Source organism: Schistocerca cancellata, chromosome 3 (assembly GCF_023864275.1).
Source record: "Schistocerca cancellata isolate TAMUIC-IGC-003103 chromosome 3, iqSchCanc2.1, whole genome shotgun sequence".
Classification (NCBI taxonomy): Eukaryota; Metazoa; Arthropoda; class Insecta; order Orthoptera; family Acrididae; genus Schistocerca; species Schistocerca cancellata.
Genome location: NC_064628.1, coordinates 622,178,120 through 622,194,363, shown reverse-complemented (window position 1 = coordinate 622,194,363; position 16,244 = coordinate 622,178,120). Strand labels below are relative to the sequence as shown.

Genomic DNA, 16,244 nt, shown 5'->3' with positions numbered 1-16,244 from the left:
TGGGCGCGGACGGCGGAGGGAGCGCGCCGCGGGCGGAGGGTATTTAAATCGGCCGCCACCGCGACCAAACCCAGTTCCCTCTGAGCAGCCATAGCGTACGGATCTCCGTGCCGGCACGTTCACAGGAGCTCAGTCCGTCAGTTCACCTGATGATGGCGACATGTTTGATCGCCGAAATATTGTGCCCATTGGACACTATAGACCGGCAGCATACCCGTGGATATTTTGATTATCAAATACGCCAGGAGAAACTCAAGAATCACACCGTCAAAACTGTTAGAAGACACTAGTTGTAGCCACCTCTCTGTGAATAGATTCTATTTTTTCCTGTTCTGTCCTCAATGCCATACCAAAGTCCACCTTCTTGGGTCAATAGAAAAGGAAACAGAAGCAGCCTGACACAAGTAAGTGGAAGTAATGTTAGACTTAGCTAAGGGCCCATGTGTTTGCCATCTACATACTCCCCAGAAGGAAGCCCCCTAGGGCTCATCTACTGACCAATCTGGCATGGCTGACCCTACAGGGAGCATAGCTTCCACCAGCATAGCTCAGTGGATCACTGAGGCACACAACTTTGCAATCAACGTCAAGGTGGTAGTTCATGGGGAGCATCATTTTGTTAAAAGGTACCACGGCTGAGAATCAAACCAGGACCATCCATGAGACAGATGAGCATTCTATCACAGAGCCACGTGGCCTGTTGAAAATATGACCTTTCTTTAGTATATTAAAAAACACTTGGAAAACTTAAAAAAGTCAATTTTTTTATAAATGTTTGAGCTACAACGAACGGCTTTGGGGGATTGATATTTGAGTTCCAAATTTCAGTTACCGTAAATATAAAAAAATTACCAAAAATTGATTGCTTTGTGGTCTCCTTGGTTGTAGAACATCTTCAGACCAGTGGGTGACAGCACTGATGACACTTGTGAATGATGAGCAGAACTGTTGTATGTGCCAGGAGACACCAGTCATCAACTGAGCCCACCAAAATATACAACAGCTCTGCTAATTTTCTATGCTTGTCACCAATGGAGTCATCCATTAGTTTGCAGATGGTCAATTGAGACTGAAACCAGTCACCAGTAACAAACTAAAATAATGACTTTTGTGATCATGACTGATTATTTTCATTAGATTTCTAAAATGCTCAGTTATTGTACTTGTTCGTGTTACTATAAATGATGCAGTCTGTGAATGGTACGAAATTACATCTAATGTATTTTAGATATGTAACAATTGAAAGTGGCTTTGGAAAGCAAAGACAATGTATTACAGGGGTAATCTGTCAGCTAGAGGACATCTATTCTACACAGATGTTTCTTGAATACATGTATCATGTTTGCTGTGACATGATTATGCTGCAGTCAATGGAAATTTTAGCTGTAGAGACATTGTGCTAAGAACGTAGGTATGTGTGCCTATAATAAAGATTTAATTACAAATTGCAGTTCCTGCAGTCCTTTCTCTTTACATTGGTTTTCTTCTTGCAGTTATTTTTTGCTGTGTCTTGGTTGCAGGAATATGGTTACAGCATTCATTGATTTCCCAAAAATATTGGTAGCTGTAGTGAATGGTCCTGCCATTGGTATTGCAGTAACTAAGTTGGGCCTGTGTGATGTTGTATTTGCATCTGAAAAGGTATGAAATATTAAAGTTATGGTGTGGGTTTTTTCTGATTTGTTGTTATGTGAGGGAATGCTGAAACAAAAAAGACAAAAAAACAAATACAAATGAAATTTGAGAAAAATCACAGTAGTTGTAGAACATATTTCACCAAATGAGTATCATTTATGTGTAATGCAAATAAAAACCCTCCACTATCCTACGTTTGTTCATTTAATATTTTATAATTGTGGTAGTTTTTATTGTTCACTTGTTTAGTTTAAGTTTTGGTGGGTTCACATTAATCTTAAAGTGACATCCAAACCTTCCAGTAACAGTTAACTAAAGCTTAGTGACTCCAGCAAAATAAAATATCACCTTCATGGTGATGAAAATACTGTCTGTGGTAAACCACTCCAGAACCTCTGGTAATAATGGATGTGTCACAATAATTATGATGTTTTACTTCTTTGTACCATTTTCACACAAAAAAATTTGTTTTGTCCCACTTACATCTCCACAATATTAGTGGAAACTGTATCTGATTTGTAACATTGGCATTACTTGATGCATTCAATGTGCACTCTTACATTATAGACATGTCTGCAAAGAAGCTATGTATTCCAGAACTCTACATACTTTTATAAAAAAAAATCAAAACTTGATATAAGTTTTCTGTTACGCAGCATACTTCGTAATACCTTTAATAATGATTCCAGTCGATACCTCAAGGGAAAATTCACATCCTGCCCAACCACACAGACAGGTATATCAGTTCAGCAGCAGTTTGGGAAAACCCAGAACATGTCATGGTAATTGACTGTAGGAAATGTATCCAGAGCCATTTGTGACAAAATTACTAAACTATCTCTCTGTTTGCCACTATTTTCCTCACAACAGAAAATGCATTATGGCTCTTTAGTTGTAAAAGCTTGCACCAGCATTGTATTTTCAATTTGTAATGTTTCTTTCCCTTGTTAGATTGTAAATTCCCACTCAGCCTCAGAAATGTAAATTAAATCAGTGCATTTTCTTTCTTTTGATTATTTGTGTTTTCTTTTTTCCCCAACCACTTAACAAGAATTTGCATCAGTAAAATAAATTTATATTTATCATGTTGTTAATTGCGTGAGAACATTTTTGTTATTAACATGTTTTTAATTTTAACAAGAGAAACTGATGATTACATACCCCCTATCCGAATAATATAAGTGTATTTTTATCATTTATATATATGTTAATTTGGAATGTTCTTTCGTTGGTTTTAAAATTCATGAATTTTAGTTTCAATAGTTCTATTGTAACTAACTATCTGATTATAGTGATTCTACCTACTTGTTGTTGTTGTTGTTGTTGTTGTGGTCTTCAGTCCAGAGACTGGTTTGATGCAGCTCTCCATGCTACCCTATCCTGTGCAAGCTTTTTCATCTCGAAGTAGCTACTGCAACCTACATCTTTCTGAATCTGCTTAGTGTATTCATCTCTTGGTCTCCCTCTACGATTTTTTCCCTCCATGCTGCCCTCCAATACTAAAATGGTGATCCCTTGATGCCTCAGAACATGTCCTATCAATCAATCCCTTCTTCTAGTCAAGTTGTGCCACAAATCCCTCTTCTCCCCAGGTATATTCAGGACTTCCTCATCAGTTACATGATCTATCCATCTAATCTCCAGCATTCTTCTGTAGCACTACATTTCAAAAGCTTCTATTCTCTTCATGTCGAAACTATTTATCGTCCATGTTTCATTTCCAAACATGGCTACGCTCCATACAAATACTTTTTTCAGAAAAGACTTCTTGACACTTAAATCTATACTCAGTGTTAACAACTAACACTTTCCTTGCCATTGCCAGTCTACACTTAAAAAAAAAAAAGAAATTCTCTAAATTCATCATTTTGAATAGTTAACTAGAAGTCCAATTTTTTAACCAAGCTTCACTTTAATCAGATGGATAATTTGATAGTGCCATTATCCCCCACAAAACCTATTGCTCCATTGTCATCTCATTTGACAATGTTAACAAAACTGACAAAATTTTCCTTCATGAAATATAAAACATTTTCAGTGAAATACTCTTCATGATTTTGTATTGTTAATAAAGCTGTAATGTGTATTTTCAAGTGAGTTTTGCCAAGAACATGAACTGACAAGCCAAAATCTTACTCATTACAGTTGATTAGAGATTAATGTTTTTGGTTGAATAAGTGTTATGTGTAGGCATTGTTTAACACAACTGTAACTATTTGATTATTTTTACATAATTAAACAGTCAAAAAGAATTATCACACCAGCCAAAATTGACAACTACTAAAAATGTGAATATGGTTTATAATCAACATGTATCAGAATGTTACGTGCCTGGCACAAAATAATATTTAAACTCTCGTACAAACTATACTCTCTTGGTTAAGTACAATGTAGATTGTAGATACCTATTACATGGTGGTAACTTCACTGTATTTGGATGTTAATAACAACAATTTTACAATTGAGTTGAGATTTATTTTGTAAGACACTGTGCTTTTTTTCTTCCAGTCTTTCCTATTCAATAAAAGTAATATGAGTTGCAGTACTTTTGCTTTAGTACCCTAAGTTCCAATTTCCGTTTTTTTTTTTTTTTTGTTTTTTTTTTCAAGAGTGTCTAGACATTGTCTGCAGCTCGTGGTCGTGCGGTAGCGTTCTCGCTTCCCACACCCGGGTTCCCGGGTTCGATTCCCAGCGGGGTCAGGGATTTCCTCTGCCTCGTGATGACTGGGTGTTGTGTGATGTCCTTAGGTTAGTTAGGTTTAAGTAGTTCTAAGTTCTAGGGGACTGATGACCATAGATGTTAAGTCCCATAGTGCTCAGAGCCATTTGAGCCATTTGTCTAGACATTGAAAAGGCTGTGGGAGCAGGACCTAGGTGATCCTGCACTTCTGCAGAACTGCTCCTCCTAGTTAATTATTCTTTCATTCTATTTTTGGGTCTGTTTTTGCCTGTTTCTGTGCCTGTGCCCTTGTTGGGGTCTATCTAGCCACCCCCATGGTAGGATTTCCTACTGACCTTTTGGTTTCCAGGTGTGCAATTTACCACTAGACCAAAAGGCCCTCTTTCCAACTATCCTCTTCTCCTTTATCAACCTTTTAATAGCAGAACTGCTTTGGCTATGTACTTCTGCACTCCTTCTGTACATAGCTGTTTAATGGTTTTCATCACTTCAGATAGCAAAATTGATGCTATGTTGAGGGTTGCACTCTCTCCTCAATTGTTTCATTAGTACAGTACAATATTGTCAATACACGTCAGACCACATCTCTAAAAGCCACACATTTACAAAGATGGGAAAGACTCTGATATTATAATTTGATAGTCTATTATCCCCCACAAAAACTATTGCTCCATTTTCATCTCGTTTCAGTGTTGGTGAAACTAAAAAAATGTTTCTTCATGAAATATAAAACATTTGCAGTGAAATACTCCTCATAATTTTGTAACGTTAATAAAACTATAATGGTTATTTTCAGGTTAGTTTCACAAAAAAAGAAACTGACAAACCAAAAACTTACTCATTACAATTTGAAATACTATCTGTTGATTAGAGATCAGTGTGTTTGGTTGAATAGAGCTTTACACATAGGTGTTTTTATAAAGTAACACAACTGTAACTATTTGAGTCTTTTTATGTAATTAAACATTCAGACAGGACATTCATATCACACCAGCCAATGTCAACAACTACTAAAATGTGAATATGGTTAGTAATCATGTGTATCTTAATTCTACCTGCCTGGCACAAAATAATACTCGAACTCTCATGCAAACTATACTCTCTTGGTTAAGTACAATGTAGGTTGTAGATACCTATTATACAGTGATAACTTAAGTATATTTGGATATTAATTTTTCAGTTGAGTTGAGATTTATTTTGTAAGGTACTGTGCTTCTTTTATCCACCCTTTTCTGTTCAATAAAAGTAATATGAGTTGCACTACTTTTGCTTTAGTACCCTAAGTTTCAATTTATGTCATCCAAGAGTGTCTAGACATTGGTAAAGGCTCTTGGAGTAGGACCTTGGTGATCCTGCACCTCTGTCAGAACTGCTCCTCCTAGTTAATTGTTCTTTCTCTCTATTTTTGGGTCATTTCTTGTCTGTTTCTGTGCCATGCCCTTGTTGGGGCCTATCTAGGCACTGTCATAGTAAGCTCTGCTAGTGACCTTTTGGTTTCCATGTGTGCAGTTTACCACTAGAAAAAGAGACCCAACAGTCAGTTTAAAAATGAAGGAGCATTGCAAAACATTACTTAAATGAACTATACTGCCAAAAAAATTGAATGAAACATTAAATATGCCATTGTGCTGTTTCTCAGCACAAATCAAGTGTGCCCTGCACTCAACTATCTTTCCAGCTACCCTCTTCTCCTTTCCCAAGCCTTTAACAGCAGAACTGCTTTGGCTGTGTACTTCTGCACTCCTTCTTCATGTAGCTGTTTAATGTTTTTCATCAATTCAGATAGCAAAATTGATGCTACATCAAGGGTAGCACTCTCAACTCCAGTGATTCGTTAGTGTAGCACAATCTCGTTAATACACACCACACCGCATCTCTGAAAGCTAATCATTTGCAAAGATGGGGAATGATTCAAACATTATAATTTTTTATGTAAATGATTCAATGAGTGTGAATCAGTGTCCTGCCTCAAAAACTAAATTTGATAATTATGCACAGTATTCAGCTAGCAAATATTCACAAAAAAATTTATTCGTACTATCACAACATCAGACTGAACCCAAACATTGTTGTTGTTGTTGTTGTTGTTGTTGTTGTGGTCTTCAGTCCTGAGACTGGTTTGATTCAGCTCTCCATGCTACTCTATCCTGTGCAAGTTTCTTCATCTCCCGGTACCTACTGCAACCTACATCATTTTGAATCTGCTTAGTGTATTCATCTCTTGGTCTCCCTCTACGATTTTTACCCTCCGCGCTGCTCTCCAATACTAAATTGGTGATCCCTTGATGCCTCAGAACATGTCCTACCAACCAATCCCTTCTTCTAGTCAAGTTGTGCCACAAACTTCTCTTCTCCCCAATCCTATTCAATACCTCCTCATTAGTTATGTGATCTACCCATCTAATCTTCAGCATTCTTCTGTAGCACCACATTTCGAAAGCTTCTATTCTCTTCTTGTCTAAACTATTTATCATCCATGTTTCACTTCCATACATGGCTACACTCCATACAAACACTTTCAGAAATGACTTCCTGACACTTAAATCTATACTCGATGTTAACAAATTTCTCTTCGTTAGAAACGCTTTCCTTGCCATTGCCAGTCTACCTTTTATATCCTCTCTACTTCGACCATCATCAGTTATTTTGCTCCCCAAATAGCAAAACTCCTTTACTACTGTAAGGGTCTCATTTCCTAATCTAATTCCCTCAGCATCACCCGACTTAGTTCGACTACATTCCATTATTCTTGTTTCGCTTTTGTTGATGTTCATCTTACACTCTCCTTTCATGACACTGTCCATTCCGTTCAACTGCTCTTCTAAGTTCAGTGCTGTCTCTGACAGAATTTCAATGTCATCGACAAACCACAAACTTTTTATTTCTTCTCCATGGATTTTAATACCTACTCTGAATTTTTCTTTTGTTTCCTTCACTGCTTGCTCAATATACAGATTGAATAACATTGGGGATAGGCTACAACCCTGTCTCACTCCCTTCCCAACCACTGCTTCCCTTTCGTGCCCCTCGACTCTTATAACTGCCATCTGGTTTCTATACAAATTGTAAATAACCTTTCGCTCCCTGTATTTTACCCCTGCCACCTTTAGAATTTGAAAGAGAGTATTCCAGTCAACATTGTCAAAAGCTTTCTCTAAGTCTACAAATGCTAGAAATGTAGGTCTGCCTTTCCTTAATCTAGCTCCTAAGATAAGTCGTAGGGTCAGTATTGCCTCACGTGTTCCAATATTTCTACAGAATCCAACCTGATCTTCCCCGAGGTCGGCTTCTACCAGTTTTTCCATTCGTCTGTAAAGAATTCACGTTAGTATTTTGCAGCTGTGACTTATTAAACTGATAGTTCGGTAATTTTCACATCTGTCAGCACCTGCTTTCTTTGGGATTGGAATTATTATATTCTTCTTGAAGTCTGAGGGTATTTCACCTGTCTCATACATCTTGCTCACCAGATGGTAGAGTTTTGTCAGGACTGGCTCTCCCCAGGCCGTCAGTAGGTCTAATGGAATGTTGTCTACTCCCGGGGCCTTGTTTCAACTCAGGTCTTTCAGTGCTCTGTCAAACTCTTCACGTAGTATCATATCTCCCATTTAATCTTCATCTACATCCTCTTCCATTTCCATAATATTGTCCTCAAGTACATCGCCCTTGTATAGACCCTCTATATACTCCTTCCACCTTTCTGCTTTCCCTTCTTTGCTTAGAACTGAGTTTCCATCTGAGCTCTTGATATTCATAAAAGTGGTTCTCTTTTCTCCAAAGGTCTCTTTAATTTTCCTGTAGGCAGTATCTATCTTACCCCTAGTGAGATAAGCCTCTACATCCTTACAGTTGTCCTCTAGCCATCCCTGCTTAGCCATTTTGCACTTCCTGTCGATCTTGTATTTGAGACATTTGTATTCCTTTTTGCCTGCTTCATTTACTGTGTTTTTATATTTTCTCCTTTCATCAATTAGATTCAATATTTCTACTGTTACCCAAGGATTTCTACTAGCCCTCATCTTTTTACCTACTTGATCCTCTGCTGCCTTCACTACTTCATCCCTCAAAGCTACCCATTCGTCTTCTACTGTATTTCTTTCCCCCATTCCTGTGAATTGTTCCCTTATGCTCTCCCTGAAACTCTGTACAACCTCCAGTTTACTTAGTTTATCCAGGTCCCATCTCCTTAAATTCCCACCTTTTTGCAGTTTCTTCAGTTTTAATCTGCAGTTCATAACCAATAGATTGTGGTCAGAGTCCACACCTGCCTCTGGAAATGTCTTACAATTTAAAACCTGGTTCCTAAATCTCTGTCTTACCATTATATAATCTATCTGAAACCTGTCAGCATCTCCAGGCTTCTTCAATGTATACAGCCTTATTTTATGATTCTTGAACCAAGTGTTTGCTATGATTAAGTTGTGCTCTGTGCAAAATTCTTCCAGACGGCTTCCTCTTTCATTTCTCTCCCCCAATCCATATTTACCTACTACGTTTCCTTCTCTCCCTTTTCCTACTACCGAATTGCAGTCACCCATGACTATTAAATTTTCGTCTCCCTTCACTATCTGAATAATTTCTTTAATTTCATCATACATTTCTACAAATTCTTCGTCATCTGCAGAGATAGTTGGCATATAAACTTGTACTACTGTTGTAGGTGTGGGCTTCGTGTCTATCTTAGCCACAATAATGCATTCACTATGCTGTTTGTAGTAGCTTACCTGCACTCCTATTTTTTTTTATTCATTATTAAACCTACTCCTGCATTACCCCAATTTGATTTTGTATTTATAATCCTATATTCGCCTGACCAAAAGTCTTGTTCGTCCTGCCACCGAACTTCACGAATTCCCACTATATCTAACTTTAACCTATCCATTTCCCTTTTTAAATTTTCTAACCTACCTGCCCGATTAAGGGATCTGACATTCCACGCTCCACTCCGTAGAACGCCAGTTTTCTTTCTCCTGATAACGACGTCCTCTTGAGTAGTCCTCGCCCAGAGATCCAAATGGAGGACTATTTTACCTCCGGAATATTTTACCCAAGAGGACACCATCATCATTAAACCATACAGTAAAGCTGCATGCCCTCAGGAAAAATTACGGCTATAGTTTCCCCTTGCTTTCAGCCGTTCGCAGTCCCAGCACAGCAAGGCCGTTTTGGTTAGTGTTGCAAGGCCAGATCAGTCAATCATCCAGACTGTTGCCCCTGCAACTACTGAAAAGGCTGCTGCCCCTCTTCAGGGACCACACGTTTGTCTGGCCTCTCAACAGATACCTCTCCATTGTGGTTGCACCTATGGTACGGCCATCTGTATCGCTGAGGCACGCAAGCCTCCCCACCAACGGCAAGGTCGATGGTTCACGGGGGGATCCAAACATTACAAATCAGAAATAGAAGAAGAAAAAAAGAAAAAAAAACATTAAAAATCAGAAATAGTAAAAAAAGTCAGAACAAATGAGAAAATCTGGTTGGATATAAACAAAAATAAACAAGAGATACTCCTCAAAGTGGAGAAACAAAGAAAAAACTTTAAAAAAGACTTGGCCAACTTAGATGACATTTCTAGCACTTTGCTTACAAAACCTCACATGTAGTGGCATCACTGTAGTTGCTGCATTAATTCCATGCCTCCCATTTTTTTTAATTTTTTTTTTTATTTTTGAATGGTATTGGGGATTGGTGATGGATACATACACTGCTGCCATGTTTATGTTGTGTTAGGAATCTATAAATCAGGTTGTTGGATCTATACATCAGGTTGTTGGATCGGTCCCTTGCTGCAGCTCAATAATGGAATATTGAGTAAGTGGAAGAGAAAATATTGATGCCCTTACTGCAGCTTGATGTGTGTGTTGTGGGAAACTGCCAGAGAAAAAATGAAGGGCATTATTTTGGCACTGTTCTGTAAAGTTTTTCATCCATCTTGACTGCAAACCAGCACCAAAAGTGGTGGTGCACCATGAAAGGGTATAATTTCCCATGAACAGCTTTACAACCAAAAAAGTCATAGCTATACAGGATGCCCATAATTAAAGTTCCAGTTTCAGAATGCTACTGAAAGAGAACCACTACTCAGAATGATGTCCAATTTGAACAGCATGTTATTGATGCAGGGAATTATCGTGGGAAAAAAAAGACAAATAGATGGCGCTGTAAGTATCAGAATGTTCACACCAACTGATGTGTGGCACACGGCTACTCCTCAGTTTGCATCCACACCCAACATGAAAGATCATGTGCTGCTGGTAAAGCTCTTTTACAAGAATGGCGACTGTGCACCAGTAGCCCTGCAGACGTTCCAGACACTCAGTGGCATGAAAAAAGGCATTGGCCCAATGTTTACTAAAGGTCTGGAGAAGATGATTACAGAATTCAAAAAGACAGGCTCTTTTGAAGTGTGATGTGACAGAGGGAGGAAAGCTCTTGATCCAATGTCTGTCAAAGATGTGGCCACAGTATTGCAGAAGGGGTCAAGCGATGGTGTGCAAACGTGATGTGCAAAGGGAATTGCCTGAACGTTGGACATGCCTGCAAGCACAGTGCATAAAATCCTATGAAACATCCTGCATTGCTATCCATACAAAATCACCCATCTTCTGGAGTTTCTCTGGAATTTCTTGCTTGCATGGCTATGGAAAGTAAATGGGCACAGAAAATTCTGTGGATAGACGAAGCCAATATCTATCCCCAAGGAGATGTCAGTATGCAAAATGACGGAAAATCTGCATGCACAACTGGTACCACGTCATTCTGCAAAGTTGACTTTGTGGTGCAGGTTGACACCTCATTTACCTTAGGGCTGTAATTTTGAAGGAGACAAGTCCCATGGGTCCTGTTACCTGTACCGTCACTGATAAACGCCATGAGAGTCTTTTGTGGCCAACGTCATTACAGTCTTTCAGCAGCATGGATGTGTGGATAGGATCATTTTTGTGCAAGAGGGTACTCCTCTGCACATTGCACAGCCAGTGAAGTTGCTGCTACAGAGGCATTTTGGAAATACTAGAATTATCAGCCATCACTTCTCTACAGCCTGGCCGTCCAGAATATGTAATCTTAATCTGTGATGTGATCCCCCATGAACCATGGACCTTGCCGTTGGTGGGGAGGCTTGCGTGCCTCAGCGATACAGATAGCCGTACCGTAGGTACAACCACAACGGAGGGGTATCTGTTGAGAGGCCAGACAAACGTGTGGTTCCTGAAGAGGGGCAGCAGCCTTTTCAGTAGTTGCAAGGGCAACAGTCTGGATGATTGACTGATCTGGCCTTGTAACAATAACCAAAACGGCCCTGCTGTGCTGGTACTGCGAACGGCTGAAAGCAAGGGGAAACTATGGCCGTAATTTTTCCCGAGGGCATGCAGCTTTACTGTATGATTAAATGATGATGGCGTCCTCTTGGGTAAAATATTCCGGAGGTAAAATAGTCCCCCATTCGGATCTCCGGGCGGGGACTACTCAAGAGGACGTCGTTATCAGGAGAAAGAAAACTGGCGTTCTACGGATCGGAGTATGGAATGTCAGATCACTTAATCGGGCAGGTAGGTTAGAAAATTTGAAAAGGGAAATGGATAGGTTAAAGTTAGATATAGTGGGAATTCGTGAAGTTCGGTGGCAGGAGGAACAAGACATCTGGTCAGGTGACTACAGGGTTATAAACACGAAGTCAAATAGGGGTAATACAGGAGTAGGTTTAATAATGAATAGAAAAATAGGAATGCGGGTAAGCTACTACAAACAGCATAGTGAACGCATAATTGTGGCTAAGATAGATACGCAGCCCACACCTACTACAGTAGTACAAGTTTATATGCCAACTAGCTCTGCAGATGACGAAGAAATTGAAGAAATGTATGATGAAATAAAAGGAATTATTCAGATAGTGAAGGGAGACGAAAATTTAATAGTCATGGGTGACTGGAATTCGAGTGTAGGAAAAGGGAGAGAAGGATACGTAGTAGGTGAATATGGATTGGGGCTAAGAAATGAAAGAGGAAGCCGCCTGGTAGAATTTTGCACAGAGCACAACTTAATCATAGCTAACACTTGGTTTAAGGATCACGATAGAAGGTTGTATACATGGAAGAACACTGGAGATACTAAAAGGTATCAGATAGATTATATAATGGTAAGACAGAGATTTAGGAACCAGGTTTTAAATTGTAAGACATTTCCAGGGGCAGATGTGGACTCTGACCACAATCTATTGGTTATGACCTGTAGATTAAAACTGAAGAAACTGCAAAAAGGTGGGAATTTAAGGAGATGGGACCTGGATAAACTGAAAGAACCAGAGGTTGTACAGAGTTTCAGGGAGAGCATAAGGGAACAATTGACAGGCATGGGTGAAAGAAATACAGTAGAAGAAGAATGGGTAGCTTTGAGGGATGAAGTAGTGAAGGCAGCAGAGGATCAAGTAGGTAAAAAGACGAGGGCTAGTAGAAATCCTTGGGTAACAGAAGAAATATTGAACTTAATTCATGAAAGGAGAAAATATAAAAATGCAGTAAATGAAGCAGGTAAAAAGGAATACAAACGTCTCAAAAATGAGATCGACAGGAAGTGCAAAATGGCTAAGCAGGGATGGCTAGAGGACAAATGCAAGGATGTAGAGGCTTATCTCAATAGGGGTAAGATAGATACTGCCTACAGGAAAATTAAAGAGACCTTTGGAGATAAGAGAACCACTTGTATGAATATCAAGAGCTCTGATGGAAACCCAGTTCTAAGCAAAGAAGGGAAAGCAGAAAGGTGGAAGGAGTATATAGAGGGTCTATACAAGGGCGATGTACTTGAGGACAATATTATGGAAATGGAAGAGGATGTAGATGAAGATGAAATGGGAGATATGATACTGCATGAAGAGATTGACAGCGCACTGAAAGACCTGAGTCGAAACAAGGCCCTGAGAGTAGACAACATTCCATTAGAACTACTGACAGCCTTGGGAGAGCCAGTCTTAACAAAACTCTACCTTCTGGTGAGCAAGATGTATGAGACAGGCGAAATACCCTCAGACTTCAAGAAGAATATAATAATTCCAATCCCAAAGAAATCAGGTGTTGACAGATGTGAAAATTACCGAACAATCAGTTTAATAAGTCACGGATATAAAATACTAACGCAAATTCTTTACAGTCGAATGGAAATCTGGTAGAAGCTGACCTCAGGGAACATCAGTTTGGATTCCGTAGAAATATTGGAGCATGTGCGGCAATACTGACCCTATGACTTATCTTAGAAGCTAGATTAAGGAAAGGCAAACCTACGTTTCTAGCATTTGTAGACTTAGAGAAAGCTTTTGGCAATGTTGACTGGAATACTGTCTTTCAAATTCTGAAGATGGCAGGGCTGAAATACAGGGAGCGAAAGGCTATTTACAATTTGTACAGAAACCAGATGGCAGTTATAAGAGTCGAGGGACATGAAAGGGAAGCAGTGGTTGGGAAGGGAGTAAGACAGGGTTGTAGCCTCTCTCCGATGTTATTCAATCTGTATATTGAGCAAGCAGTGAAGGAAACAAAAGAAAAATTCGGAGTAGGTATTAAAATCCATGGAGAAGAAATAAAATCTTCGAGTTTCGCCGATGACATTGTAATTCTGTCAGAGACAGCAAAGGACTTGGAAGAGCAGTTGAACGGAATGGACAGTGTCTTGAAAGGAGGATATAAGATGAACATCAACAAAAGCAAAACAAGGATAACGGAATGTAGTCGAATTAAGTCGGGTGATGTTGAGGGTATTAGATTAGGAAATGAGACACTTAAAGTAGTAAAGGAGTTTTGCTATTTGGGGAGCAAAATAACTGATGATGGTCGAAGTAGAGAGGATATAAAATGTAGACTGGCAATGGCAAGGAAAGCGTTTCTGAAGAAGAGAAATTTGTTAACATCGAGTATAGATTTAAGTGTCAGGAAGTCATTTCTGAAAGTGTTTGTATGGAGTGTAGCCATGTATGGAAGCGAAACATGGACGATAAATAGTTTGGACAAGAAGAGAATAGAAGCTTTCGAAATGTGGTGCTACAGAAGAATGCTGAAGATTAGATGGGTAGATCACGTAACTAATGAGGAAGTATTGAATAGGATTGGGGAGAAGAGAAGTTTGTGGAACAACTTGACCAGAAGAAGGGATCGGTTGGTAGGACATGTTCTGAGGCATCAAGGGATCACCAATTTAGTATTGGAGGGTAGCGTGGAGGGTAAAAATCGTAGGGGGAGACCAAGAGATGAATACACTAAGCAGATTCAGAAGGATGTAGGATGCAGTAGGTACTGGGAGATGAAGAAGCTTGCACAGGATAGAGTAGCATGGAGAGCTGCATCAAACCAGTATCAGGACTGAAGACCACAACAACAACAACAATCTGTGATGTTTGACTCTTAAGTTATCTAGAAGATGATGAGTTCAGTGCTTTAATTATGAATGTAGCTGAACTGAATCCACATATTGTGCAACACATTCTGAATGTGATGTCCCAAGACTACCTGATTTGTTGTGGAACATGCTGTGTCTCCATTTGAACTTGTGGCAAAAAATGGTGAACAGCATACTGAACATGTCTTGCGCCACTCTCACGACAGTTAGAAACCAATGTCACTTTGCTTTTTACATGGTTTTTGTCTCCAGAACAATTAAAAACTGGTGTCATTTTGCTTTTGATGCCATTTTTGGTGCCAGCACAATTATAAACCAGTTTTTCCCATCTGATATGGTATGATTTTGATGTAGTAGATGTGCTTGTCTAACTAACAGTGCCACAACTGTTGACAACTCAACTTGCGCACTCATGCACATTGGACAGTATGAATGCTGTAATGTGCAACTCATACCACAGTTGTCATATTGTGATTCATCTGTCATCTGCCAACTGTAGCTGGCCCCATTTACTTTAAGACATAGAGTGCCACTATTGGTAAATTTTTTGGTAATTCTTCTTCTTATTCTTATTCTTTTTTGATTCCATGACATTTTGCTGTGCATTCATGTCAATAATAAGCTTTTCAAATTTGATGTCATTTTTAGCAGTGGTTCTCTTTGCACTCCATTTTGAAACTGGAACTTTAATTATGGACACATAGTATTGTGACTGCTTAAAATCGCAGTATTTCATGTTGTGATTGGCAATGTTAAACAAGCAGTTTAGTAGAGTCATAGACAATCATTGCAAGACATTAGTGAGAATTCTGTAATGAATAAAAATCCTGTACCCAGATTCCAGGGGGGCCGTTCCCAAACTTGCCCCTCCTTGTAGACCCGTAGTCTCATAACATCTGTTGCTGTTTCAGTGATCCACTTGGTCTATCCTGCAACTGACTGAAGGGGCAAGTAAATTACACATCCCCTTCACATTTTTTTTCAAGCTATATCCACCTTCAAATTTCAGTCCAGCTTTCAATTGTTGGGAATCAGCAAAAAATTGGAAGCCTTCTGCCAACAGAATTTTTGTCTCGGCACCTGCCATTCAACCTCTGAGATCATATAATACCATAATGAAGGAATAGCAAGAACTCCACTGTTTAATATGAGTGAAACAAGGTGGCAGCTGTGTGAACCAAGCACACTGCTATCACAAAAACCTTGGCAGTGATAGAGGATGGTGCTGGAGTAGTCATTTCTTTATGTTGTTGTGTTGATGTAATGAGACTGTGTCAACAGAGTGCATAGGCAGAAGATTGAAACATACCTCTCCCAGTTAAACCTTAAACAATCTTTATTTCTTGATTTTTTCCAGTTTATGCAGCCCTTCTGCATTTGCATCCTCGACAGGGACCTGTCTTTTCATGTCTTCAATACAACTCTAGCCTTTACATGAGATAAAAATGTTTGAGTTTTGTAAGAGGTCTTTAAAAAAGTAGCTTTATGCATTACTCTTCTCACAGCAAATGGGTCCATTTAGTACCAGTCTATCTACAGTCCT

The 16,244-nt window shown here is 39.2% G+C and overlaps 1 protein-coding gene across 2 annotated transcripts in view; it reads left to right on the top strand.

The window, feature by feature from the left end:
- The window catches only part of LOC126175533 (enoyl-CoA delta isomerase 2-like), a 149,710-nt gene that overhangs the window by 50,285 nt on the left and 83,181 nt on the right, over positions 1-16,244 (top strand). For both annotated transcript variants that reach the window (XM_049922366.1, XM_049922365.1), the window contains exon 4: positions 1,521-1,641. In XM_049922366.1, coding sequence (XP_049778323.1) covers positions 1,521-1,641 — 121 coding nt within the window. The remainder of the gene's footprint in view (positions 1-1,520; positions 1,642-16,244) is intronic.